Source organism: Euprymna scolopes, chromosome 13, assembly GCF_053919585.1.
Source record: "Euprymna scolopes isolate OS-2025 chromosome 13, ASM5391958v1, whole genome shotgun sequence".
Lineage (NCBI taxonomy): Eukaryota > Metazoa > Mollusca > Cephalopoda > Sepiida > Sepiolidae > Euprymna > Euprymna scolopes.
The window spans coordinates 129,151,074-129,177,818 of NC_136494.1; the positions used below are offsets into that span (position 1 = coordinate 129,151,074).

General features: G+C 34.3%; 1 protein-coding gene across 2 annotated transcripts in view; it reads left to right on the plus strand.

Annotated features, from left to right (window-relative positions):
- Nucleotides 1-25,372, plus strand: part of LOC145292192 (sulfotransferase 6B1-like) — a 58,228-nt gene extending 32,856 nt beyond the window's left edge. Inside the window, exons 2-5 of one of the 2 annotated variants that reach the window (XM_080138496.1) lie at nucleotides 10,494-10,811; nucleotides 13,620-13,717; nucleotides 19,089-19,269; nucleotides 23,921-25,372. In XM_080138496.1, coding sequence (XP_079994622.1) covers nucleotides 10,494-10,811; nucleotides 13,620-13,717; nucleotides 19,089-19,269; nucleotides 23,921-24,039 — 716 coding nt within the window. In that variant the 3' untranslated portion in view covers nucleotides 24,040-25,372. The remainder of the gene's footprint in view (nucleotides 1-10,493; nucleotides 10,812-13,619; nucleotides 13,718-19,088; nucleotides 19,270-23,920) is intronic. The other variant, XM_080138497.1, reaches the window with a different exon arrangement.
- Nucleotides 25,373-26,745: the final 1,373 nt, after the last annotated feature.

Consider the following 26,745-nt stretch of genomic DNA (forward strand, 5'->3'; position numbering starts at 1 on the left):
CCCCACTCCTTATCTGTGCCTAAATCAAAACGTAGATTCCATGAACAAAGCTTCTTTCTTAGAACTGCACGCCTGTGGAACTCTATTCCGCTTGCCTGTTTCCCTCCTGACTTCAACCTGGATGTCTTCAAGTCCAACACAAACAAATTCTTGATGAACCGCCCTCTTAAGTAATGACACTTTATCAATTCTCCAATACTATTACTACAATATCCCTTTGATTACTGTACACACAACAACCCTTATCCCCGAGTGGTCATTCTGCCTTGATAAATGGTGAACTCCACGTAAAAAAAAAAAAATACAGTTACGAGACTCCGCATTCCTATCCCATCGCGGTTAACCACCTGAAGAAGGTCAGAGGGTGAGTTGGTCGAAACGTGGTGAAACAACAACTATGAAGATGAGGATAACAGTTCGCAAATAAATAAATACTCATCTAAAAAAAATCCAATAAAAATAATATATAAAGTCTTATAAATATATAAGTTCATAAATGAAACAAAAAAGCAGTTAAGATATTTTTTTTTATTTTTTTTTTTTATTACATTTTCACCCCAAACAAGGCAAATTGCCACTTTGGTGTAGGGGGCTACTATCAGGGGAAACAACTACTGGGGTACTATGTAGGGATTTGGGCAGCAAGGTGTCGGTTCACGTTACACTTGAACTTTTGCACGTCAGTACTGTTGGGGAAGCAGGGACCTGGAATGGAATTCCAGAGTCTTGCGGTTCTGGGGAAGAAACTATTGGAGTAAAAAGATCTTTTACATCTAGGGATCTCTACAGTGTGGGGGTGGGATCTAGTAGCCTGTCGGGTTTGTCGAGGGTGCTCGCGTCGTGGGGGCACAAGTGATTGCAGTTCGTCAGAGCATTCACCACTAAAATACTTGTAGAAAAGGCAGAGGGATGCAACATTTCGTCGATGGGACAGAGGCTGAAGCTTAGATGCCAGTTCAGGGCCTATCAGGTTTGCGACTCTCTTTTGAACCCTGTCAAGGAGCGAGAGACTAGTAGCAGATGCACCAGCCCAGATGTGGCAGCAATACTCCATACATGGGCGAATGGTGGCCTTATAGAGGTACAGGATACTTTCGGGTGTTAGTAGTTTTCTAGCACGGTAGAGAGAGCCTACCTTTCTTGCAGCGGCCCTGGCAATGCCTTCAATGTAATTGTTCCAACTCATGTTTCCTGCGAACGTTAGGCCAAGGAGTTTGAAAGATGGACTCTCAGATAAAGAGTCGTTGGCCATTGCTATGGGTGGTAGAGAGGGTTTCTTGTAATTATTGAATGAAACTAGTTTAGTCTTGGCAGCATTGAACGCGACCAACCACTTTTGTCCCCATTCCACTACAGATTGGAGGTCTTTCTCTAGTGTTTCTGCCATTTCTTTAGAAATGTGTTCATTCGTCTTCCTGTCGTGTCTGCCATAGAGTGTAGTGTCATCAGCATATATACCCATCTCAGAGGCAATGATATCAAAGAAAGAAAGAAAGAAAGAAAAACAAACAAAAAAACAAACAAAAAACAAAGCGAACAGTATATTTTTCACTTTCTAATGACATATTGATGTATGGAGACCGGGTAGTAGGACCCGAAGTGCTAATAAAGAAAATTTTATGAGATCTTCACACCGGATATCCGGGAATTTGTAGAATGAAATTATTCAGAATTTCATATACTGGCCACAGATGGATAAGGATATTGAAAATATTGGTGCAATTATGCAAGAGGTTGCGTCTGTAGCAAGGGCACTGCTGTAAAATTCAGCCATTGGTCTAAGACAGACAAATTGTGGTCTCGTCTACTTACTGACAACGCTGAATAGTTTAAAGGAACATACATTTTCGTCGTAGTAGACAGTTCAAAAGCTGTCAAGTGCAAAACACTAACAATTAAAAACACAATAAGCTTACAGGAACTGTTCACAAGATTCATTGTACCAGAAACTATTATATTCGACAATGGAACACAATTTGCGAAAAAAAAAAAAAAAAAAAAATTAAAAAATTTCCGGAAAATACGATAAATAACCTAAAAAAGCGCCTTATCACCCAAGATCAAACAGTTTGGTTGAGAGGTTTAATAACGTATTCAAAAGAGCGATAAAAAAGGCAAATAGTGTTGAAGCAGAAAATGAAGAATTACAAAAATTTTTAACTACTTATCGAATAACACCGAATGTTAATACTGACGCGAACGTGTACTCTGCATATTTAATATTTGCTAGGAAAGTACGTTCAGTTTTTGATAAATTGATCCCTTCGAAAACGGAAACCAAGGAAATAAATAATACCTTAAATAAAACTTATAGGCCAGGCGAAAAAATTATTTCTTAAATTATTACTTAAGAAAAGAAACAGTATTCGAAAGAAGAATTGTTAATATGATGTACATTATAAAACAACTAAAATAGAAAGTACGAAGATATATTAACCAAATGAAAAAAAAAATACTCAAATACAAATGAATGACGAGAAGAACATGTGAATGTCATTTATATGTTTGATGTACCCATGTTCTCACCAATACTAAAAAAACATACGAGTAAACGTACCCCAACGTAATTGTGACATCTTCAGGTCTTATGGATAAAAGTATGGTCGATACAAAAATAAGAATAGCAGTGAGGCCAGGAAAATTTAAAAAAAAAAAAAAAAGAGAAGAAAGGGAAATGCTTGGGATGAGTGAGAACTATGTTCCGTAAGACAGTCAAGTCTCGATAAAGATCAATCTTTCTCCGTTTGGGTCAGACAATGATTGACATGTGCGAAATATTATAGCGACTTCCGTTTCAAACAGAACAGGGGTGTGCAGAGGGGGTTGGGGGGGGGCTTAGGGTCCCCAAGCACCTGCCTCTTTTACTAAATAGATCTATTTTAAATAGATATCAAAAAGAAAAATAATATGATGTAAAAGAGATATAAAAACACTGAGGGGAGATATTGTGAGGTAGCTCGTATCACATGACTTTCAGTCAGGTCACCCGGAGATATAAAAGAAGTTGCGCAGAACACGCAAGAGAGTACGTATTTCATTAACATTGGCTTGTACGAACACGTACTATTTGTAAATACGTCGTTCCTTTTCTACTACTTAATAAAGTAGTTATCTACGTTTTTTCTGTCTTATCGTTCTCTTTTGTACGATATAAGAGAAAATATTTTATTTATTGGATAGTTATCCGCTTTGGTGATATTATTCACAGCGCACTATGTAGAGTTGATTCAAAGTACTTTTTATAATATTATTCGTAGTTGGAAATATTCAATTAAGGGCAGATGGTACTAGAAATCTAAGCCAGGTCAACGTAATAAAAGAGGTAAAGTGAGCCGTTCATTCCAACCATTGTATTCTATCTTTTTTTTTTAAATATATATTTTTTATAAACTAACAATCGGAAACAATGAGAAAAGAGTCTTGATGTTGCTAAAATGCTTTGATGAGCTGGCCCATGTCTTCTTCAAATTCTATAACAAATTCCTTGCTGAATCTTGCTTCCCTGATAGCTGTAAAATTGTTTCTGTAGTAACAGTGCTCAAGAATTCTGGTTAAAGAACTAACCCATAAAATTATATGTCTGTCTACTCGCATCTTTATATGCGCCATGCATTATTTTGAAATAATAATTTTTACAGTTGGTTTCCCTCGACCTAACTTGAAATAGCATTTTTTTTATCGTTAAAGCTGAATCTTTCTCGATACATGCACGCATCCCGCACAAAAAGATTCGCACACACGTGGTACGAACTTCGAGGTTGAGGTTTGGTTATTTTGTTATACATAAATCTTGTTAATCGCTTTCAAATTTGAAATAGTATTGCTTCGTTTGTGTTGTTTGCTTCACCGCATATAAAAAATGTAACAATATTTTTTAGCATGGTTGTAGTGAGTATGATCAGAACAATTTGAACGATTATATTTATAGCCAGGGGTAATAAAAATGAACACATCAAGTACCAGGTATACTGAATCTCTTAAAATTTTTCAGTCATAGCTTTTCGTCTTTACACGAGAAGAGGATCACTATCGACCTTGACTGGATTAATTAATATTACCATTCTTTACCCAGATTTCTTTATAATTCAAAGCTTCTCTGACTAGATTTATATTGCTAAATTTTACTTGGGACAACTATATTTAATGTTTGTAATCTGATGATTATCATTGCTCTGCGATGATTATTTCTTTGTTATTCCTTTTTAGATCATTTTTCTATTGCAAGAATTGATCTCCACTCAAGACAAAACCATTTGAGGCATTTTAGAACATTTTCCACTTTTCAATGAAATGACATGTTTCAATTTCCAGCAAAAGAGGATTTTTCTATTTTGAACAAATATTATACTATCGACGTTCCCCTCATCAGGCGTTGGAAAGTGAAAAAGAAAAAAATAGAAACATATAACAAAAAACAGGAATAAGTTTATCAACAGAACAAAGATATAGGAAGCAATAACACACACACACACACACACACACACACACACACAATGCTGAAATGGGGTTGTTGATCAAGGTGTGGAAATGATTTGGGACAAAAGGACCGGACAGTAGAGATTTATATATTTAAATTAGTTTACGGGCAGTTTTAGGAATTGCAATGAGTTTTGTGGCAGTTTACGACAGTTAGGAACAGTTTACGAACAGCTTTAAGTTTCCCACTGTTGAGGAAAGTGTCCAGTTTGGGTCATTTGGCGGCTCAGAGGTCCCCGAGATATATTAGAGAGATTAGAGTCGGAGCCGAGCGAGATTAGAATCGGCCTAGAAAAAAATCGCTGAGAACTAACATGACCAGACGATTTTTGGGGTTCCTCTTTCTACGCTACGTGGCAGTATTACAGACAGAGAGAGAGAGAGAGAGAGAGAGAGAGAGAGAGAGAGAGAGAGAGAAAGAGAGAGAGAGAGAGAGAGAAAGAGAGAGAGAGAGAGAGAGAATTACAGAGCATCCAAAATGGAATAAAGAAAATAGATATTAATAGACGAAATATTTTATTACTTGTCTCAACCCAATGACGGATCACTGATTAGATTATACGTATCGTCGCATCTTAGGCAAATAGTACTTATACAATACCATGAGGACAATGGACATTTCACGCTATAAAATAAAAATATTTCTGGACGTGTTCACTTTAGGAGATAAACGGATACATAGGTAAACGTATTCCGTGCCACACTAAGAATTTAAAGATACAACAACCCCAAATGCAGAAGTGTCGACAGCACTGTGAGAATTCCGATGAAGAGTCTAACGTTCCGTTGATGGAGCGCCGTATTTTGACACGTAATATGACGTCAGGAGGCGTTAATAGCATAGACGCGGATAGTCACGTAATTGTGACACCTTCAGGTCTTATGGATAAAAGTACGGTCGATACAGAGATAAATAAGAATAGCAGTGAAGCCAGGAAAATTAAAAAAGAACAGGAAAAAAGGAAATGTCTGGCATGAGTAAGAATTTTGTTCCGTAAGGCAGTCGAGCCCCGGTAAAGAACAATCTTTCTCCGTTTGGGTCAGACAATGATTGACATATGCGAGATATTGTAGCGACTTCCGTTTCAAACAGAGTAGAGACATGCAGAGGGGGGAGGGTTAGGGGTGCCCAAGCACCTGCCCCTTTTACTCCTGTTTAAAAAGTGCCCTTTTCAGAGGAATATATTATAGGCCTGTGCCCCACCGAGATGCGTTCATTACTATATTTTTGCCGTTTTTTTTCACTTGAGTACCTGCCCTGAAATAAGTCTCTGCGTGTCACTGAACCAGAGCATGTTGAAATGGCGAACAAAGTTATAAAATAGAATTAAAACTTGAGCAGAAGCACGCAAGCTACTATCGAATACCATTTACTCGATGCCAATTTTAAAAATTGAGTTGCGATTACCACCAATGATCGTGCGTCGTAATGTCTCCTAGTACATGATAAGTTAAGAAAAATAATATAGGTAAAATAAGGTGTTCATGGAACCGAAAGAAAGCTTGAAATGAATTTCATTCCATTATGTGGATAATGACTGATGTTTGTTTTTTGTTTTTTTTCTGTTTTGTATCAAGTGTACCCACAATGTGGGTGTGGGGAACAAGAGAAGTGGAGTAAAAAATGTATGAACATTTTGGAAAAATGTGTAATGGAAAGATGTTGGATAATGGATACCGCCCCCCCCAAAAAAAAAACAGCAAACGGCACAAAGAACGGCCCCTGAGGAAGAAAGGGTTACAGTTTGCGACTGGTGATGTTGAAAGACGTCAATGCTAGAACAAAGAAAGAATAGGAATTCTGATTTATGCAATGATGATAAAAAGTGTTTCGGGTCAGAGGCAGGAGTCGGAGAGAAAGTTCTCCTGTCAAAAGAGGATTGTTCGTATATTTTGTCGCCACCACAACCTGCTACCCTGTCTCTCTATCTCCATAACCACAGGCTGTCAGTGTCAAACAAACGGCATTTTTGTTTTTATATCAACAAAAGGAATCGTTCATTTTGTTATTGAAAACGAGTATACGTTCGCACGCATTGAAAACACGGAGCTGCTTTTTTATACATACATTTCCACGTTCTTTCGTTATTTAACAAACTAATTCACATCAAATGCTCATCCTGTGTTATTTTATCGTAGCGCGATCACGAAGACGATCATCGAATAACGCATAAACAATCATTTCAGATAAACAATAACTTTTTCACTTTTCATGCCATTTAAATTTATTCTCAAACTTGATACATATTGTCAAAAATTACTTGTTGATTAATAGTTGAAAAGAAGATCAATATTTTACCCAAGCCAAAGCTGAAACCAAATTGTTTTGTTTTTTACAAAAAAATCATCACTTATCAAGGCCCGGAGACCGCTCGAGGATAAGGGTTAAAGAGTGTACAGTAGTAAATGGGACATTATCATAGTAATCGTTAGTAGTGTAAATTTGGTAAATTGGATTAGTTAAGGGATACGGTTCAAATATTTGTTTACGTTGGACTTGAAGACGACCAAATTGTAGTCAGCTGGAAAACAGGCAAACGGAAGAGAGTTCCATAGGTGTGCAGTTCTAAGAAAGAAGCTTTGTTCATGGAATCTATGGTTAGGTTTAGGGACAGATAAAGAGCGGGGGAAATTATTGATGGTGTTTTCAACTAGACGAGTGTTTCTCGTGAATGTTTGGCGAGGGGGACCATAGACTGGAGCTCAGACGAACACTTGCCATGAAAATAATAATAAAACAGAGATAGGCTCACAACGTCTCTTCTGTGAGAAAGAGGTTGCAAGGAAGAGAAAATGACATTCCCCACCAGTCTACGTAGTCTATTTTGAACTCTTGTCAAGGCAGGATAAATCTTTCTAGCAGCTCCTGCCCAGATGTAGCAACAATACTCCAACCTTAGATGTACCTGACTCTTATATAGGTAGAGAATTGCATCAGTAGTGAGATATCTACTGGATCGATAGAAGGATCCCACCATTTTTCCAGCAACCTTAGCAACAGGTTTGATTTACGTGTTTCATTTTAGATCAGGAGTAGAGGTCAATCTCAGAAGCTTGTCAAAACACGGAGTCTCCCCAAGACGCAAGCCATTCATTTCAATTGATGCCAGATGGGGATCAGAGCGTTGATGATGTAAAGATAAAAGCTTAGTTTTAGATGCATTAAAAGTAACCAGCCACTGCGTTTCTACACATATTCATGTATAATAGAACCCACTAGATCGGTTGCTTAATCCAACGTAGGCAATTCTCTTGCTTACAATGAAATCGATGTGGCCTTTAATGACTTATACAAAGATACAATTATCACGAACGCCCCCCCCCCAAAAAAAACGAAGGATTTGAATAGCTATCTTCTTTCTTTCTTTTCTTTGTTGATATTCGCTCTCTCCTTCATTTTAAGAATCAAGCAGGAGTTTCACAGGAACATGTAAACTCGATATTTTTCAACCCGTGAAAATCGTTTTAAACCCAAAATGTCCATGTCAAGTTAACCAAACTTATAAAAGCAGTGACCTACTAAACAAAATCAGATATAAAAAATGTACGTACTGCACCCTCTACATTTGGCTGGGAGAGGCAAAAAAAAAAAAAAAAATAAAAAAATAAAAAATAACACTTCAAGACTCACGTACAAGTTTTATCTGTTCGCGCACATCTACGCACGCACCGACTAGAACAAGGTAAACAGCACATACGAACACAGTGCCACATTTTCTAGTACTCACACTCGCATATTCATACTAACGTGTGTGTGTGTATGTGTGTGTACATACACAGCCCAACTCTTTCTGTCTGCTTATTCACAGAACATTTTCCTACCAAACACATGAGTTGTGTAAACTTTCCTAAATTAACATGTCTTACTAAAAACGACTTTTATTTTCTTGTAAATGTATACTTATACTAACAGGGAGATCCGAACTTGTCCGGGATTGAATGATGATAAAAATAATGTCAAGTATCATGGTTCAATTGTGCTCTAAACAGAAACATTCATTTCGAACACAAATCTTATCAAAGAAATTACTGTTGATTTTATATGCTTGACTTTTCTGCTTGTGCGTTGTGCGGTGATAAAATTTCTTAAATCACTTGTGATGTCAAAATTGCCTGTTCATTCTTTCATCGGATATTTTCGATTATCGATACTTATCAAAGACATTCTGATAAAAAATCTATTAAAAAACACTGCCAGATCCATAAAGTACATTTGGTTATCTTTCAGATGCAAGGTTCCTTGTTTACTTGCGATTGTAACGATGTAAGATTCCGTTGTACGGAACACCAAATCGGCCATAATTTAAATATTTAAATTTATTTACTGAATTTAAATATTTAAATTGATATACTGTTTAAATGATAATATACGTCTACGATGTTTTTATTGGCGCTTTTCTTCGTATTTTTTAATAACATTTTTTTGCACCATTTACAAGTTTTTTTTTACAAATAATTTTTTTAATACTGTAATAGTAAAATTATTTTAGTAAAATTCTATATTGGATACGTTTTTTTTATGAAGTTTAAGTAAAAAAAAGTTCACTTTTTTATTATTAAAAATACATTTCATGAAAACACTCATTATAAAATGTTCACGTTGTTTAATTAAAAGTTCTCAATTTTAATCTAATAGTTTTATAATTTTGTTATTTTGTTACAAATTTCTAATAAAGATTATTTTAATTTTAACGGTAATTTGGTTTTCATTATAAACTCCGTCATGTTAAAGGCTTGAAAATCACTTTAAATCAATTTTAATATAAAAAAAAAAAGAGAAATCAACAGGAAAAAAATCTCGTGTGAAAACATTACGAGATACTTTTTCCGTATAATTAATAAATGTATCTTTATTTTACTATTACAGTATTAAAAAAATTATTTGTAAAAAGAACTTGTAAATGGTGCAAAAAAATGTTATTAAAAATACGAAGAAAAGCGCTAATAAAAACATCATAGACATTTTGGCCGATTTGGTCTTCCGTACAACGGAATCTTACATCGTTAAAACCGCAAGTAAACAATGAACCTTGCATCTGAAAGATAACCGTACATTTGTATGGAATTTCATAAAAATCAACTCAACCGTTTCGGAGTCCATAGGGAACGGATTCATACACACAGAGTTCCTTTTATATAATATTAACGATAAATGTTTTGTTATTTAATTAGGTTTTCCTTGATTTATTCATTTACAATACTCTATCTACATTATTAATACTCTATCTTTTTTTTCACACAGGAATCACCACTTATCAAGGCCCAAAGGCCACTCGAGGATAAGGGGCTAATTGGTATACATTAGTCAATGTAATTATAGCGCAGTAAACATAAGTAATGGAAATTATGTAAATTGGATTACTTAGGGGGACGGTTCATCAAGAACTTGTTCATGTTGGACTTGATGACAATCAGATTGTAGTCAGTTGGAAAGCAGGCAAACGGAAGAGAGTTCCACAGGCGTGCAGTTCTAAGAAAGAAGCTGTGTTCATGGAATCTACGTTTAGGTTTAAGCACAGATAAAGAGTGGAGGAAATTATTGATATTGGTTTTGGCTAAACGAGTGTTTTTCGTAAAAGCTTTGCGAGGGGGGGGGGCATAGATTGAATGAAGCCCAGACGAGCATTTACTACATTAAGTTAGAGCTTGCTAACTGGTAATTCTAATATTGCTCAATGTATCATTTATATCCGCGCATTTAATAGGCTTCCTTTTCTTCTTTCGCCATGACGTAACTTTTATGAACAATTTATATTAATTGTCAGCGTGATTTCTTAGCAATACCCAAAGTCGCATTCACCGTCAAAAATGTCCGTACCAAGGCCAAGGGCTTCACGCCACGGGTCAATCATGTATTAATGAAACAGATAACATGTTTTGATTTTATTTAATTTGTTTGATTATTTTCAATTAATAATTACAGTGAGACTACCATGAAAAAATTCTGAAATATATGAAGTATTTTTTTTAAATACCACCATATAATGTTCCACTGATTGTTATTCGTTCTTTTTTAGGTACGCACTGGATGTGGGAAGTGACGAGTATGCTACTCAGGAATAAAGCCGAGAGGATTAAAGGTGTTAAAGAAGAATACATGTTAGAATTCTTGCTGGCCAACAAATTGGCAGAACTACCCCGGCCACGACTGTTTAATACACACGTCCAACCACATTTCCTTCCCGAAACGGTTCTTTCTCGGAACAAAATCATATTTATAGCCCGGAACCCAAAAGATGTCGTCGTTTCTTTCTACAAACATTCATTTGGATTAATAGCGTCAGAATATAACGGAACGTTTCCCAGTTTCTTTGAGCTATTTATGGAAAAGAAACGTGAGTTTGATTTTGTTGATCTTTATCTATGATGTCATATACTTTGGGACATCTTAGCTTACATAAAAATGTATATTTCTCTGCAAAAAGAAATTGTTTATACTTATGTGACATTTCAGAAATGTGAAAGCAAATGTGAAGACAAATCAGTTTCTTTTCGAATATTGTTTTGTAAATTTCATGCTCTGCCTAATAGAAGAGAAATGAGAATGCATTGCCTTATATGGGGATTGAACTTACGACCTTCTTTTTATGAGACTTTGAGAAAATCTTTCGATTGAGGTACATGGAATCAAATTTCATAGTAGCATATGAAAATATTAAAAATAAAGTCAGGGATTATTTGAAACATAAAATGATTATTTGAAACATAAAATGATTATAACAAACGAAATACACAAGATTATATAATGAATAATATTGAATTACAATGTAGAAATTTTGTTCAAAAACCATTGTCCCTATTGTTTCGATGTTATGCAATTTCTTTTCGTAAAATAAATGTTGTTGAGAATAAAAAGCGAACTGTCTTAAATTTACCTGTAGATGTATAATAAATCTTCTACTTAAAATCCAATAAATTTTCTACTTCTACTTAACATTCAATAATGCTTGCGAAAGTGTCAGTCGCTAGGTGAGAGGTCTGGAGAGCATAGCGGATAAGGCAGAGTTTCGTAACCCAAATTCGTTCAACTTCTACAGAGTCGGTTTAGCAACGTCCGGTCGGGAATTGTCATGAGGGCGGGGGGGATTGTTTCTTTTCTGTTTACTAATGTTGGGCGTTGTCGAGGTTTCTGGTGCATTTCATCCATTTGTTGACAGTACTTCTCTGCCATAATGGTTTCGCCTGCATTAAAAAAAAAAGCTGTAATGGATGAGACCGGTCGCAGACCACCAAAGAGTTAGCATGACCTTCTTTTGGTGTAACTCTGGCTTCTGGAAGTGTCGTGGAACTTCATCGGCGTTTAACTACTGAACTGAGCATCGCCTGTGTCATAAATACCTACTTTCATTGCAGGTCACAACCCGGTCGACAAACGGGTCGTTCTTGTTGCGTAAAAGAAGGGAAGATGACACTTCACAACGGCGTTTCTTTTGGTTGTCGTCCAATTCGTAACACACCGGTTTATCAAGTTTTTTTGTTGTCTTTCCAATCTCTCTCAAGTGGCTGGAAATCGTCGTATACGTTACATTTAATTCATAAGCAAGTTCGCAAAGAATTGTGCGTGGATTGGCTTCGATTAAGGATCTTAATTGATCATTGCTAACGTCCGATGGCCGACCACTACGCTGGTCATCTTAAAGACTCCTGTCACTGCCACTAAATTTCTTAAACCACCATTGTACTGTGCGTTCATTAGTGGTTTCTAGGCCAAATGCTTCGTTGATATCGCGAGTTGTTTCCGCATCTTTTCAGCCTAACTTGAATTGAAATAAGAAAATTGTGCGAATTTGCTTCTTTCCATGTTGTATTCACCGTTCTGAAAAGAAGACAATTGTTTTAAAACGATTGTAATTTAAACAATTAGATAGAGTGGAAAACCCTCTTTAAAATGATATATTAAGTAAAGGTATTATAACCAAAACTATAATTAAAAGGCATTAAAAAATCAGTACACATCTGTTTCTTGTGCGGTCCCATGCAGACAAAAGAAAAGAAAAGAAAATGGCTGCTTTTCCGGTTTTATGTCAATCCAACTGATCGCTTTATGCAAATGAGATGCTGCTGATTGTAGCATAAAAGTCTGATTTTTATAGAGACTTTGCGATTTAGGATTTGGTGACAGAAGGAGCGACTTTTGTGAGCAGAGATTTGTGTTTTTGCAGTTGGAAAAAATTAGACGGCAGAGTGGTGGAAACGGGTTTTATTTTTTAATTTTTATTTTGGGCATCGAAGCCAGGAAGAATTTACAAAACCATGTTTGAAAATACATCATTTGGAATTAAATTAAAAGCTCAGCAAGGATTTTCTTCTCAACGTCATACATAAAATCAAAATATACTTTAAAAATTACGTCATTAGACTAACATTCCATTGCATTTTTATTGTTTCAGTTCCGCATTTATTCATGGAAATCTAAAGACATGTCACTTTTCTAAATTCTTTTTCATCCTAATTAAATCTTTGATTTATTTCCTGTCTTTTCGTAGTAACCTATAAAAATGTGAAGTTAGCAGTAGGCATTGTCCGATAAAAAAATCCGTATTTATATATATATATAAAAAAAATAAATAAATAAAATAGCAGGGCTACCCGGCCTTATCTGGACAAAAGTAATTTATTTTATCAAAACGTCTATCTCTCTCTATCCCCCACCCTAAGAAACATAATACACACGGGTTTCATGCAAAATATTGCGAAGTATTTTTTTAAAACCATGTGACGCCAGAAAAACTCATAAAGCTTCTTTTACGCCAATTTGATTACTTATTTTTAATTAAAAACATAGAAGACCGGTTTAGTAAGCGGAACATTTTTGTATTAATGTGGTTTTTTTTAACTGACACTGTTTGCTGCAGACTTCGAGTCACCTGTGATTCTTATTCATCGATAAAGCTATTAATAAGGCGATCACAAATCAATGTCCAGCACTTCGGTTATAAATTGTCATCCATTTTTTTTTTAATATTCATCGTAACATTATAACATCTTGAATTTACAACGTTCTGATATTTCATTCCAAGTTACAAGTTAAATTGAAGTTTCAATAACGGCGCGCCTTTGCAGTATACGTGTTATATATTGCGATATCACCTTAATAAACGTATCATGTCAATTTATAAATAATATTTACCATTATTTTTTAGTCGCGTTTGGCGATTATTTTGAATACATGAACAAATGGTGGAAGATTATAAAAGATAACCCAAACTGCCTGGTTGTCTGCTATGAAGAAGCTTCACAGGTAAGCAAATACGGCACACACATTACGAGGATAAAATACACGATGTATCATAAAATGAAACGCAGCGGAGACAAGTTTAAACACAGGAAGAAATCATCAAAAACGAAACATTTACTGGTTTAAATCGGACCAAAGAACATCAGAAAAAGTGAATATTTTCGTGTTTTTCAGAAAAAGAGATTTTACATTTGTTGATATATAAACCTGTAAATCCCTCGTTTTTGATGATTTCTTCCTGTGTTTAATTTGTTTTTTTTTATTTTCTTTTTTCATACATGAATATTATATAAAACATGAAATTCGTTTGATCATCATAAAAATAAATCTTGTAGAAGATATAATATTCCTGTGGTTTTCATAAATTCGCTGTTTTGACATCTCATTGTAATACAGCTACTTATTCCAGTAGCTTCTTTCCAAGATTTTCAAGGTTGCGGAACTCTCTTTCTGCTCACTGTTTTCCTTCTACAGCCTTAGTCTTTTCAAAATTAAAATCAATAGATGTTTCCTGTCTTTGTGATAATCATCTTTCGTTTTTGTTAGTTACTTACATCAAGTGGCCTCATGCCTTGTCTTGAGTGATTTACATCTGTGTTAAATAGAGAAGTAATCAACCATCTCAGCAAAAATAACCTTAGTGACACACAATATGGTTTTCGTTCTGCTAGATCTACAGCAGATGTGCTTACAGTTATATCTCATAGGATTAGCGAATCTCTTGACAGAGGCAACCTTTCTAGGGCAATTGCTCTTGACATATCAAAGGCCTTTGATAGGGTATGGCATAAAGGTTTACTTCACAAGATCTCCAGCTATGGTATAGCTGGAAATGTTTTCTCAATCATTAAATCATTTCTCTCTAATAGGCTCATAAGAGTAGTGGTCGATGGACAAAAATCAGAGGCCTGCAGTATTAATGCTGGAGTTCCTCAGGGGTCAATCCTGGGCCCAACTCTTTTCCTGATCTACATTAATGATCTTCCAAATCACATCCTTACATCATTCGTAGACATTTATGCTGACGACACTACTATCTATGGTAGCACATCTAAGACAATAAACGACCAAGTTCTCTCCGATTCTCTCTCCTCTGATCTTGATCACATTGTACAATGGGGAAAGGAGTGGCTGGTTACTTTTAATGCATCTAAAACCAAGCTTCTATCTTTACATCATCAACGTTCTGACCCCATCTGGCATCAATTAAAATGAATGGCTCTCGTCTTGGGGAGGTCTCAAGTTTTGACAGGCTTCTGGGCTTGACCTTTACTCCTGATCTTAAATGGAACACGTACATCAAATCTGTTGCCAAGGCCGCTGGAAAAATGGTGGGATCCTTCTATCGATACAGTAGATATCTCACTGCTGATGCAATTCTTTATCTATATAAGAGCCAGATACGTCCAAGGATGGAATACTGTTGCCACATATGGGCAGGAGCTGCTAGAAAGGACTTGTCCTGCCTTGGTAGGGTTCAAAATAGACTTTGTGGCCTGATGGGAGATGGCCTTTTCTCTCTGCTGCAACCTCTATCTCACAGAAGAGATGTTGCGAGTTTGTCTCTGCTTTATCGTTATTTTCATGGAAAGTGTTCGACTGAGCTTCAATCTATGGTCCCCCCCTCGCCAAACTTTCACAAGAAACACTAGACTAGCTGAAAACGTTATCAATAATTTTCCCCACTCTTTATCTGTGCCTAAACCAAAACATAGATTCCATGATCAAAGCTTCTTTCTTAGAACTGCACGCCTGTGGAATTGTCTTCCGTTTTCCTGCTTTCCAGCTGTCTATAATATGGTTGTCTTCAAGTCCAACGTGGACAAGTTTCTGATGAGCCGTTCCACTTAAGTTAACAAATTTACCGAACTTCCATTACTATCGATTACTATATTATCCTTTTGACTACTCTACACTCTTTAATCATTATCCTTGAGTGGCCTATCGGCCTTTATAAGTGGTGACGCCTATGTAAAAAAAAAAAAAAAAAAATAATTTTACATAAAAAAAATCATAAATTACATGAAAACGACATGAACTGTCAATTGGTTGATTTGGTCCTGTCGTCACCAAAGCATGATTCTAAAGCCAAGTTCTTCTTTCCTTCCTTTTTCGGTTTTACTTGCGATGTAACAACATTTCTGTCATTTTTTTCTGGATTGGTCATCATTGATCAATAATTTTGTTAGTTTTTAAATCCACTCTGCACGGAACAATACGCATTAGGAAAATGGACAACCGAAAAATGGAGCCTTGTAGAGTTTTTTTTTTTTTTACTATCTTCGTATATCCATTCCAGATCAATCAAAAATACAAATAATTAAAATTGATTTATTGTTTGAACTAACAGAGGTAATTAAAGTCTTTGATGTTTCGAGAATATAATCTCTCTTTTGAAAAAAGAAAGGAGGCAAACAGAAAAATATGTCGCTATAAATAAAAAAAGGAAAATATCGTAAAAATGGAACTGAAAATGGGTAGTTGAGCTGTCAAATGAAAATGGGTAGTTGAGCGGTACAAATAGGACTTATTTAAAAATAGCAGGAAGACTCGGCGTTGCTCGGGGTCATATAAAGTTAAATGGAAGTGAAATTATGTGTAATATCTTTATATTAAAAATTCTACCCCCCTCTCTCTCTCTCAAGCCGTCTCTTTATGTTTCTTTATTTTGGTTTACTATGCTGAAAAAATATGACATTCTTAAATAAATTTAAACCTGCTTTAACACTAATCACCCCCCACACACATATAATGAACTCATTTTTCCGCTCAGATTTTGACCTTAATAGGATTAAAAATCAAGACATTTCATGCAAATGTAATATGCACAAACTGCAGCACAATATCTGAGGTGTGTTATAGTCATATTACCTCTCCACTTCCTCGATAATCGTAGATTCCTATATTTTTTCTGCTGAGAGTTCACTGCCCAAATCGGTTAAAATCAATAGAAGTAGTAAAATCTTTTCTCTTTAATTCCTGTCACCACTTACACCGTTCCATGATCGTTCACAAGGGACACTAACAAACGAACGCTGGTTTCGGTTTTCTGTACTTCGTAGTTGCATAAAAAACCTGGAATGGAATTTTACCATGCCTTTCCGTTCTATGCTTCCTATTGGGCGAAACGCACCACGGAATTAACCGATAGCGATATTCCCACAAATATTAATTCTTATCCCACGCTTACTTTTACGTTGCTTGATTACCATTTTTTTCCCCAACATTTTTACACTAAAAAAAAAAGAAGAAAAAAAAAAGAAGATTCTTTCCATTTCTTTTTTTTTTCGTTATTTTCCGGATTTCATTTTTATGTAGGAATGTGGATTGGTGAAATCTTTCTATTAATCGGCAATCCCGTTAAATTTACCTTTAATGGTCCCACAGATACACTCCTACTTTCGACTTCAATAAAGTTGCAGCACACGCAACCATGGCCCTAAAAATTGATAAATCCCGATTATAAATTGGTTTTCCTACCGATCTCACATTTCTTATGTGGTAACTTAGCCATGAGCCCTACATTCCGTTATTGTTGTTGTTATTATTATTGTTACTACTACTACTACTACTACTACAGTTGCACTCATTCTAATAATTATTATTTATCTTATAGTTTTTTACTGTTGTTGTTTACATTTCATTTTATTAGTAGGGCTTAATTATTTACTTCTAGACCACCTCATTAGAAAAAATGTCTCCGTCTAGAACGATTCCTCAATCATTACAAAACATTGGTTTTAGGATTGATTAACGCGCTTTTGTACTTTTTCCCATTTCCTTTTATTCACGGGCACCATTTCTTGACTTAATAACCAATAACAACATATAAATAACTCAGGCTAGAAGGATTTCTCCTTCATTAAAGTACACCAGAACCGATGGTTTTAGGATTGACTGTATTATTCTTATGCTTACATTTTTTAATTACTTTTCTGTATTAGGGTGGGGTGGGATGGGATGGGGTCGCGCAAACTTTATTTTTGGCCGTTATGCACATTTTTTGTACAGCGTTAACTCACCTGCCTTTTTCATATTTATTTTTTTTAGAGATTTTTTTCCTTACACGCGCTACCAACTCGATAGCATTTCAGGTCATTACCAATCACTTCATAAAAACAAAACGAATTTACCTCAGTCTATGGGGATTTCTCCTTTATTCCAAAAAATACCAGAACTAATGGTTTCAGGGTTAATTGAAATTTGAAATATGTCTTCGTACTGGTGTGTGTGTGTGTGTGTGTGTGTGCGTGTGCGTGTGGGGGTGGAGGTTATGCACATATGCAAACTTTTAAACAAATGACCTAACGTGCATTTTTACATTTCGGTTTATTGTTTCAAATATTTCTTCTGTAAACATTTTTGTTTTCCATTAGAGCGGGTGGAAGCACATTTTATCATACGTCAGTTAACATGCTTTTTAACATTGCTTTCTATTGGTGGGGACCTCAATTACCATTTCAGAAAACAAAGTAATATTGCCTCAGTCTACGATAATGCACTGCACAATTATAATTTCGTTTGTTTTTCAGCGGGTGAAGTTCTTTCAGCGAATCTGTTCTGGCTTTGTGCCATCTTTCCCCCGGGCAACGCCGATGCACGGATCTTGCTAGTTTATTAATATTGAGCAAAACCAACAACATAAAGCCAGTTTGAATGCCTACAAATTTTTTTCTTGAATTCTAATCTGACCACGACCTTTAACGTTTCCATCCATCCATCCATCCATCCATAACCCTTGAGCCCCTGGAGGGGCATGGGCCATCTACAACTTTTATAGATGTTTTTGTAGCAAAGAGTTCTTTTTACAGGGTGAGGGTGCTGGTCCCACGCCCAACCTTCCCAGTAAGTACATACAGCGCCTAGCCTACCCAAATAGTCGCCCATCTGGTACTGGCCAGGCGCAACGTTGCTTAACTTCGGTGATCTGGCGAGAGCTGGTGTGTCAACGTGATTGTGCCGTACAACCTTTAACGTTTGCCTCAATATATTTAAGGAAAATAAGTGGACGTAAGTAGAGGAAAACTATAAGCAAAAAGCTATTTGTTTTATGTTAAAATCGGATTGTGCAATGTTAGTTAATGTGCTTCTGAACATTGCTTTCTATTAATAATGAGCTCAATTACCACTTCAGAAAACAAAATAAATGTCAGTCTACGATAATGCCCAACATAATTATAGTTTCGTTTTTTTTTTTTTTTTTTTTTTTTTTTTTTGGAGGAAGTTGAGTTCTACAACGAATATGTTCTGGTTTTGTGCCATTTTTTTTTCTACCGGGCAACGCATAAAGTTTTACGGAGATTGTCAGAGAGGCATGAATTTCCATATGTCTGCGTTTGGTTATTTTATTTATTTACGTTTTTTTTTTTTTTAGAATTTGCAGAAAACAGTGCATAAAATCGGAGAGTTTTTGGGTAGACCCCCGACTCCTCAGCTGGCCTCTGACATTGCAGAATTGTGCACTTTTGACAACATGAAGAAAACAAAAAATGCGACAATGTATAATTTTAAACAAGATGAATTCTGGAAACCAAATTTTTCATTCTATCGTAAAGGTAAGATCTTACTTGGAATTATACTCCAACCCAATCACTTTTGTGATTTTACTACGATGAAATAGCACAAGTACTTGATGTAAATCTTTTAGGCTCTGAATGGGTAGGGGATACCTAGGGACTGCCAAAATTCACCACAGAATTACCCCACCCTATATGTAACACGACGTAACTTTATTATAAATGAATATTATCAATATAACTTTTGTACCATTTAAAAGAAAAAGGGCAAAATAAACCAGTAATAATTAAAAAAAGGTTTTTCATCGAACGGAAATATTGAAATTGCGAGACAAAAATCGTGTTTACATAATTGGCGCTTTAAAATAACGTTCCCATGTAGTAGACATTCCTAATGTGAAAACATACCCGTGTTTAATAAATCTAGCAAAAATCAACTAACGGTCAGATTTTCGTGAAATTTCCGATACTTATCCATTTTAGAATGAAATGACATATAAAATGCAGTTTCCGTAAAATATACGAGGGGAAATATTTTTTCAGTGCGTGTTCCCCCCCCCCTATTTATTTTTTTCGAAATTCGAACAAAATATATTTAAATCTATCGAAATTTCTATTTATTATGAAGCATAAGAGTTCAAATAAGTAAAATATATTTATTTTTTAAAAGTTCAAATACACGTATTGAACAAAAATTTACCTTAAAATTACAATTAAAAAATTGATATAAACTTAATATTGTTTTTTTTTTAATAGCGTTTTTTCTAATTAATATGTACTATAATCAGTTGAATTGCCCAGAAAAAGTAACTTCTTAAAAATTAACTGATTTTTAAAAGATTAAAACGATTAAAATTCCATTATTTCAAAATGTCTGCTACAACATAGATTTTTTAAATTAATTGTGTGTAATTTTTTTTTAAATATAAAGTTATAATATAAACATGACTCTTGCCACCTATTTTATGGCCAGATTAAAACTGATTCAAAATTAATATTGCATTAAAACCCAGTTTTTGTACATGCACTGCGATATTCTTGTATGTCTTGTTTTATGAAATAAAATACGGAAGCATAGATTGAACAAAAATGAACTGGTTGATTAAAAACATTCACTTCCGCAGTTGCGTTCGCCGTTCTAAAACTTCACAGCTTAACTTGATTATTCTGTTAGTGTTTACTAAAAAGTAACCAAATTATCTATTAAAAGTAAGTTGCTAAATTATTCTTATAAACGTTTTTCTTGTGTTTTACGTTTAATTTTAAACTTTTTTTGTTCAATTTTAGATACTTTAAAAACTCAACTTTCGTTAACGTTTGTTTTTAATTTTAGTAGTAATGAAATGGTCGGAGGCACCCACCAAACTGGTAAAAGGGAAAATTATTCCCAAATAGCATTTAGGGGGCGGGGAAATAGTATTTCATATAAATAATTTAAATCGTTCCAAAGTATCGAAAACTTAAATAAACAAGTGAACTAACAAACTATTTTATTGTCACTTTTGCTCTTCCGTAGATGTAAAAAAAGTCACGTAACATTTTATTTTTGTGTTATGTTTTCTACGCCCACTGAAAAAAAAAAACAGATTTTACTCAATTATTTCTAACGATAATAGTGAATCTTTTTTTACATTTCGATAATTTAATCTCTAAGTAAACTATTTGCATGAAAAATAAATTCCTATCAAATTAAATTACAGTAGTAAATAATAGTTTTAAAAAATCGTTCGCCGTGGCTCGCATCAAGCACATCAATTGATCACGTCACCAGATCATGTGTACATTTTGGAAAAAGTTCACATAAAAATGGTAGTGCCTATTGATACCGTAGTTGTTGGGCGAAATAAACATTTTAAAGTGAGTAAAATCACTTATTCAGAAAGGTAGAAGAGTGACTTATCTTGCCTTTGACAACATTTATTTATTATATATTTGTTTTTGACCACTTTTTCGTAGTTGTGCATTGTAAAACAAACCCATTTAATTAATTCAATTTTAACTACTCTGTACTTGTTATGAATATGTTAATAATGAAATGAAATAATTGTTTCAACTAGACTGTAGTTTTAATAACATTTTAATTCTCAAATATAAAAAATAAAGTTATTGAATAAATAAAATAGTTTCTTTTAATAATCACACAATACCTTCACGTTAATTTTTTGGTAATCTTTCAGAATAAAAAACAATGCAAAAAATATGGGTGAAATAATAAACAAAAAAACAAATGTTATCAAAGGCAAGCTAAGTTACTTTTTTCATTTAACCAGATAAGTATTTTGTGTTTTAATTTATTTACATTTTTTTTGCACTATTTTTATTTTCATTATTAACATATTCATCACAAGTACAGAGTAGTTAAAATTAGAACAGGCTTATTATTAGTTGTTATCAGCAGTCGAGTTGTTTTTTTTTCTTGCTAGGTTGTACAGTGGACTCGCTAATTTCGTTTCGCTAAAGTTTGCGTTTCATTCCATTTTTTTACATCCGTTCGCGGCCGCCATCTTGCGTATGGCCTTTGTTAACATTGCCATTTTTGTTTCATGTTTAAACTTTTATTATAATGTAATGCGAAAGTTCAAATTGTTTTCTTTGTAAAATTAAATGTATTCTTTTACTAGGTAGAACTTATCTTGCAGAATTTATCTTGCCTTTGGTAACATTTTTTTGTTATATATTTGTTTCTAGACCAATTTATCGTTTTCTTTGCTACGCTGGAAAATGCACAAACTCTCAGAGTTTCTTCCCTAGGAATATTCGCCTGTGAAACAATACCATTTATCTGCTCCCCAGCTGACTATAATCTGGTCGTCTTCAAGTCTAATCTAGATAAATTCATATTGAGTTGCCCACATATATAGCCTGGTCCTATCTAAGTTCCACCACGACTGATTTTTGTTTCGCCATCTATCTAACACTTAACCTTATCCTTGAATAGTGTTTGTTCAAGTACTATATGTGTGTGTGTGTGTGTGTGTGTGTATACAAGCATAGGTAACGTTAACAAAGGTCGTACGCAATATGGCGGCCGCGAACGGATGTAAACAAAAATGGAACGGAACGCCAATTTTAGGGAAACAAAATTAGCGAGTCGACTGTAGAGCCTAGCATTTTTTAATACTACTTTTATTCTTAAAAAAAGACATTAAAATTGCTTTGTTTGCTATTCTGGAAAGTTGCATTATATTTTTAGTTACTTCATTTCATTGTTTTTGTTTTATTTTTCATTTCATTTTTTGATTTTGTAATTATGCAGAAAAAGGACGATGAAATTATATTTTTTACGGTATCTTGTTTATTAAAATGTTATATACAACTACAGTCTAGTTGAAAAAAAAGACAAAAACATTTCTTAGTTATTTCATTTAATTTCATTATTAATATATTCATAACAAATACAGAGTAGTTAAAAATTAAAACACGCTTATTATTAGTTGTTATAAGCAACCGAGTTGTTGTTTTTTTTTTTTTTTTTTTTTGCTAGGCTTTACAGTCGACCCACTAATTTTGTTTCGCTAAAATTTGCGTTCTGTTCCATTCTTTACATCCGTTCCGCCATCTTCCGTGCGATTTTTGTTAACATTGCCACAAACATTATATATATATATAAACTGCAACTGCAGGCATACAATTGCTATGTAAGGGTCTGGCTGTAACACAGAAATTTGTGTGTCATCAGTATAAAAGAGCTTGGCAACACAATCAAATGGTGGCAATTACAACGAGATGTTGCTGCACTGCCCAATTATGTCAGCAGGTTGTTGATGAAGAGCAAAAATAACACTTTCCTGCGGCACCCCGGCTGAAACAATAAGCAGCCAGTGACTAAAGTTCTCGGCAGCCAATCAGACAAATAGTTGCAGATCCAAGAAAAGAGCCTGCGTCGGACTCCAAATGAGGATAGTTTCTGCTGCCGGGCCGAGTGAGGAATGGTTCCAAATGCGTTGATTAGATCCAAGAATGCCGCAATTGTTCACTTCGTTCTGAGGCAAAGGGTTAATAATGTCCATTCCTCCTGTTGTTTCCAATCTTCATCAACTAATCAACGATCTCTTTAATCCTTATCCTCAAGTGGCTCTCAGGCCTTGATAAGTGTCGACACCTTAATAAGATGAAGAAAAAAAATCCCCCAGCAATATAATATTGAGTTAGTAGTTGTATTATTTCTATTTTTTTTTTTAAATTTCCAGTCAAAATGGTAACGTTGAAAGAATTAAGTAAAAAAGTAAAGTAAACCAACACCGGAAATAGAAAAACTATTCCAATCACGCGTGTGTTAAAATTAATTCAACACATTCCCAAAAGGGTGCGCAGTCACTCCTATATAAAACAGAACAAATAAAGAGAACGTAAAAGTCAGCCGAACATGTCTTCAAGTATAATGTAAACAAATACGTTTCCTTAGATAAACAATTTCTCTCAAGAAATCTTGTGCCTATTCTTCCGAATGTTTCCAATCCTTGCGTGGTGACGCTCATCGATAATTGCGATCACCTGAGTAATCCACAGGTCTCGATTAGTAAAAACAAAAACAACAAAAATCTTAGCCCGTATACTCGAGTGTCTTCTTAAGCATTGACATAATAATAATAATAATAATAATAATAATAATAATAATAATAATAAAAATCATTTTTAGTATAATGAATAAGTGGTTTTAATATTCCTTTTATTTTTTTTTTATTTCCAGGCAAAGTAGCTACATGGAAAGAATGGTTGACCGTTTCCCAAAGTGAGAGAATGGATGATCTTATCAAAACAGAACTTGCAGATGTCGGCATTCCAATGATATTTTCTATTCAAGAATAATTCCTCATACTTTATTTTTTGGTATATACAAAGAAGGTATATAATATACGGAAACGTCATATGGATTGTATGTCTGCTAATCTCATACCTTGCAAAGAAACAGAAGTCGGTATAATAAAAAGTATAATAAAAGTGAGGTGCTTATTCAAATTGGCACTTATTACAGAAAATATGTCACGGGACGAAGATCGCGTAATTTGATCAAGTATTTTTTTTTTAATTCAAGAAAATCTAATTTTACTGTTTTGATGAGAGTGAAAGAAGAGTGCAACGAATCGGTAGACACGGACAGACAACCTTAATGCGGGTGGAAACTATCAAAACAATCACTGATTACCTCCCCTTATTATTTTCTCTGGTAAAACATGACCTCGTCTGTCACAAAACGACACATTTGCTTTTCGTAAAAACAAAAACGAACAAACAAAAAACTACTTGATTTTTGGAATATGCCATCTTCATTCCATGACAAGTAGGTACACAATAAAAGTTCTTCATTTTTGTTTATTGCCATAAGTGCTAATCTGAATAAATACCAAAAGTGACAATCACTGTTCATCCTTTTTTTTTATCTCATCTAAATGAATAAATGTGAAAGTTGGCTTATTTCTCATACGAACTGCATATTTCAAGTTAATTCAATTTCAAATATCAAAAGCACCATCTTTTTATTATTCTGTTTTATGTGTATGCGAGATCAGTTGCCAGGTAAATCAATCTGTATATTATTTTTCTTAAAAAAGGTTTTATTAAATAATTATTATTTGTTCTTGTTAATATTACACACGACCTATTGTTATTATTACACAATACCTTCAGTGATTATTTTGATTATCACACAACAAATAATTCTAAAACATTTTTAACACTTGATAACAAAATAAAACTAAAAAAAAAAAAGGGGGAAAAATAAATATACAACAAATAACTGTTACCAAATACAAGAAAAGTTGCTCTACTACCTACCTGGATAATTTTTTTGTTTTAACTTATTTTAAAATGTTTTTCTTTTATTTTTAATTGAAAACAAAAATAGTGTCAATGCTGTTAAGTTAAGATGGAAGAAAATGGTGTCATCATTGCAGTCATGTTATGTCTCAATAATTGTTAAAAAACTGACAATTATACAAAATACCGGTAGAAAAACATCCAATAAATGTCACCAATCGTGCGAAAATGTAATGTTCTACAAATATTTTGTTTACTTTTCGCAGGAATATCGAGGCTCGATATAGCTCTAATGAAACTGCCATTTTTCTCGTTCTTTTGTTTTCAAATAAGAAAAGCAAAAAAAAAAAAAAGCTTTAAAATAAGTCAAAATACAAAAACTCAACTAGATAAATAGATAGATAGATAGACAGATAGAAGAGTAACTTACTTTGCCTGTCATAACATTTGTTGTATATATTATTTGTTTTATTGACTTCTTTGTTTTGTAGCCTATTGTTAAAAATGGCGTCGTTCTGTTTTGCAATATTATTTGATGTCATATTTTGAATTTCTTTTAAAGGCACAACCGACTTGATGTTCAATAAGTTGCAAGTGAAAAGGCAAAATCCCTACTCTATCTTACGATCACAATAAAAAGATAAATAAATCGATTACAAAGTTACCGAAATGTTAATGTTTCGTTCATACAACAAAGTTATAAATGAACTGTCTTAAAAACTAGTACAGCTACCAGAAAAGAAAATATTGTTCAGGTAATTGTCATGTACAGTAGTACATTTGTTTATATATTTTTTGGCTTATGTATTTCATGGCCAACTTCTTGTGTTATATATTGATTGCTTTAGGGTTAATTAGTGTGAGACATTGTTTGTGTTAGTGTTTGTAATGAGGTGATTTCATCATTGAAATGAACTTGATTATGAGTCGATGTTCCATCTGATCTTGTTCAGACTTTCTTTTGTCTTTTTTAAAGATCCATCTGATAGTTGAAGAATGTACGATCTTGGTTCTGCACATTTACTCAGAACCGTTGCTGATTTCCTTTTCCCCATTTGGTTGTCTACTGTACGTGCACGTTGTTCAGTGACGAGTGCTGGTAAATCGTTAGCTGTTTTGTCATGATACATTTTCTGCATGTCCTGTCTATGTTCAAGTTGTTCATAGATATGATGTAGGTTGGAAAATCTTGGATTTGGAATTTTTGCAATTATGTCCGATCCCATGACGCAATTATTTAAAAGTTCATCTAGGCTTGGAAGTTTCTGGTTAATTCGTTCATAGGCATAGCATTGCTAAGGTAGGATAGTTTCCTGCTTGCCTTGTCTTAGTTCTTTTGAAATTTGTTGTTCAATAAAACGATTCAATCTTGGAAACTTTGGAAATGATGTTATGTGATCGAATTGCCATTGTTGAACAAATTCTTTGAATGCTTCATTGGAATATCGTGGTCCATTGCCACCAACAACTCTGGTGGAAATACCATATTTAGAGAAAATGTGTTTCATTGCTGAGATGACCATAGTACTTGTAACCAGATCAGTCATTTTTGTATAATTGGAAATTTCCTGTAGTAATCAGCAGTTATTAGGTATTCTATGAATCAAATTAGTGCCGACAACTTCCTATGCTCTGTTGAGGATGTCGCTACAAAATCTCTTTTGATTGTGCTGAAAAGTTTTCCTGGCATATTAAAAAATTCTTGATCATGTTTTTTTTTTATGTCAGCATTAATCTTCTTACAGTGTATAGGATCTC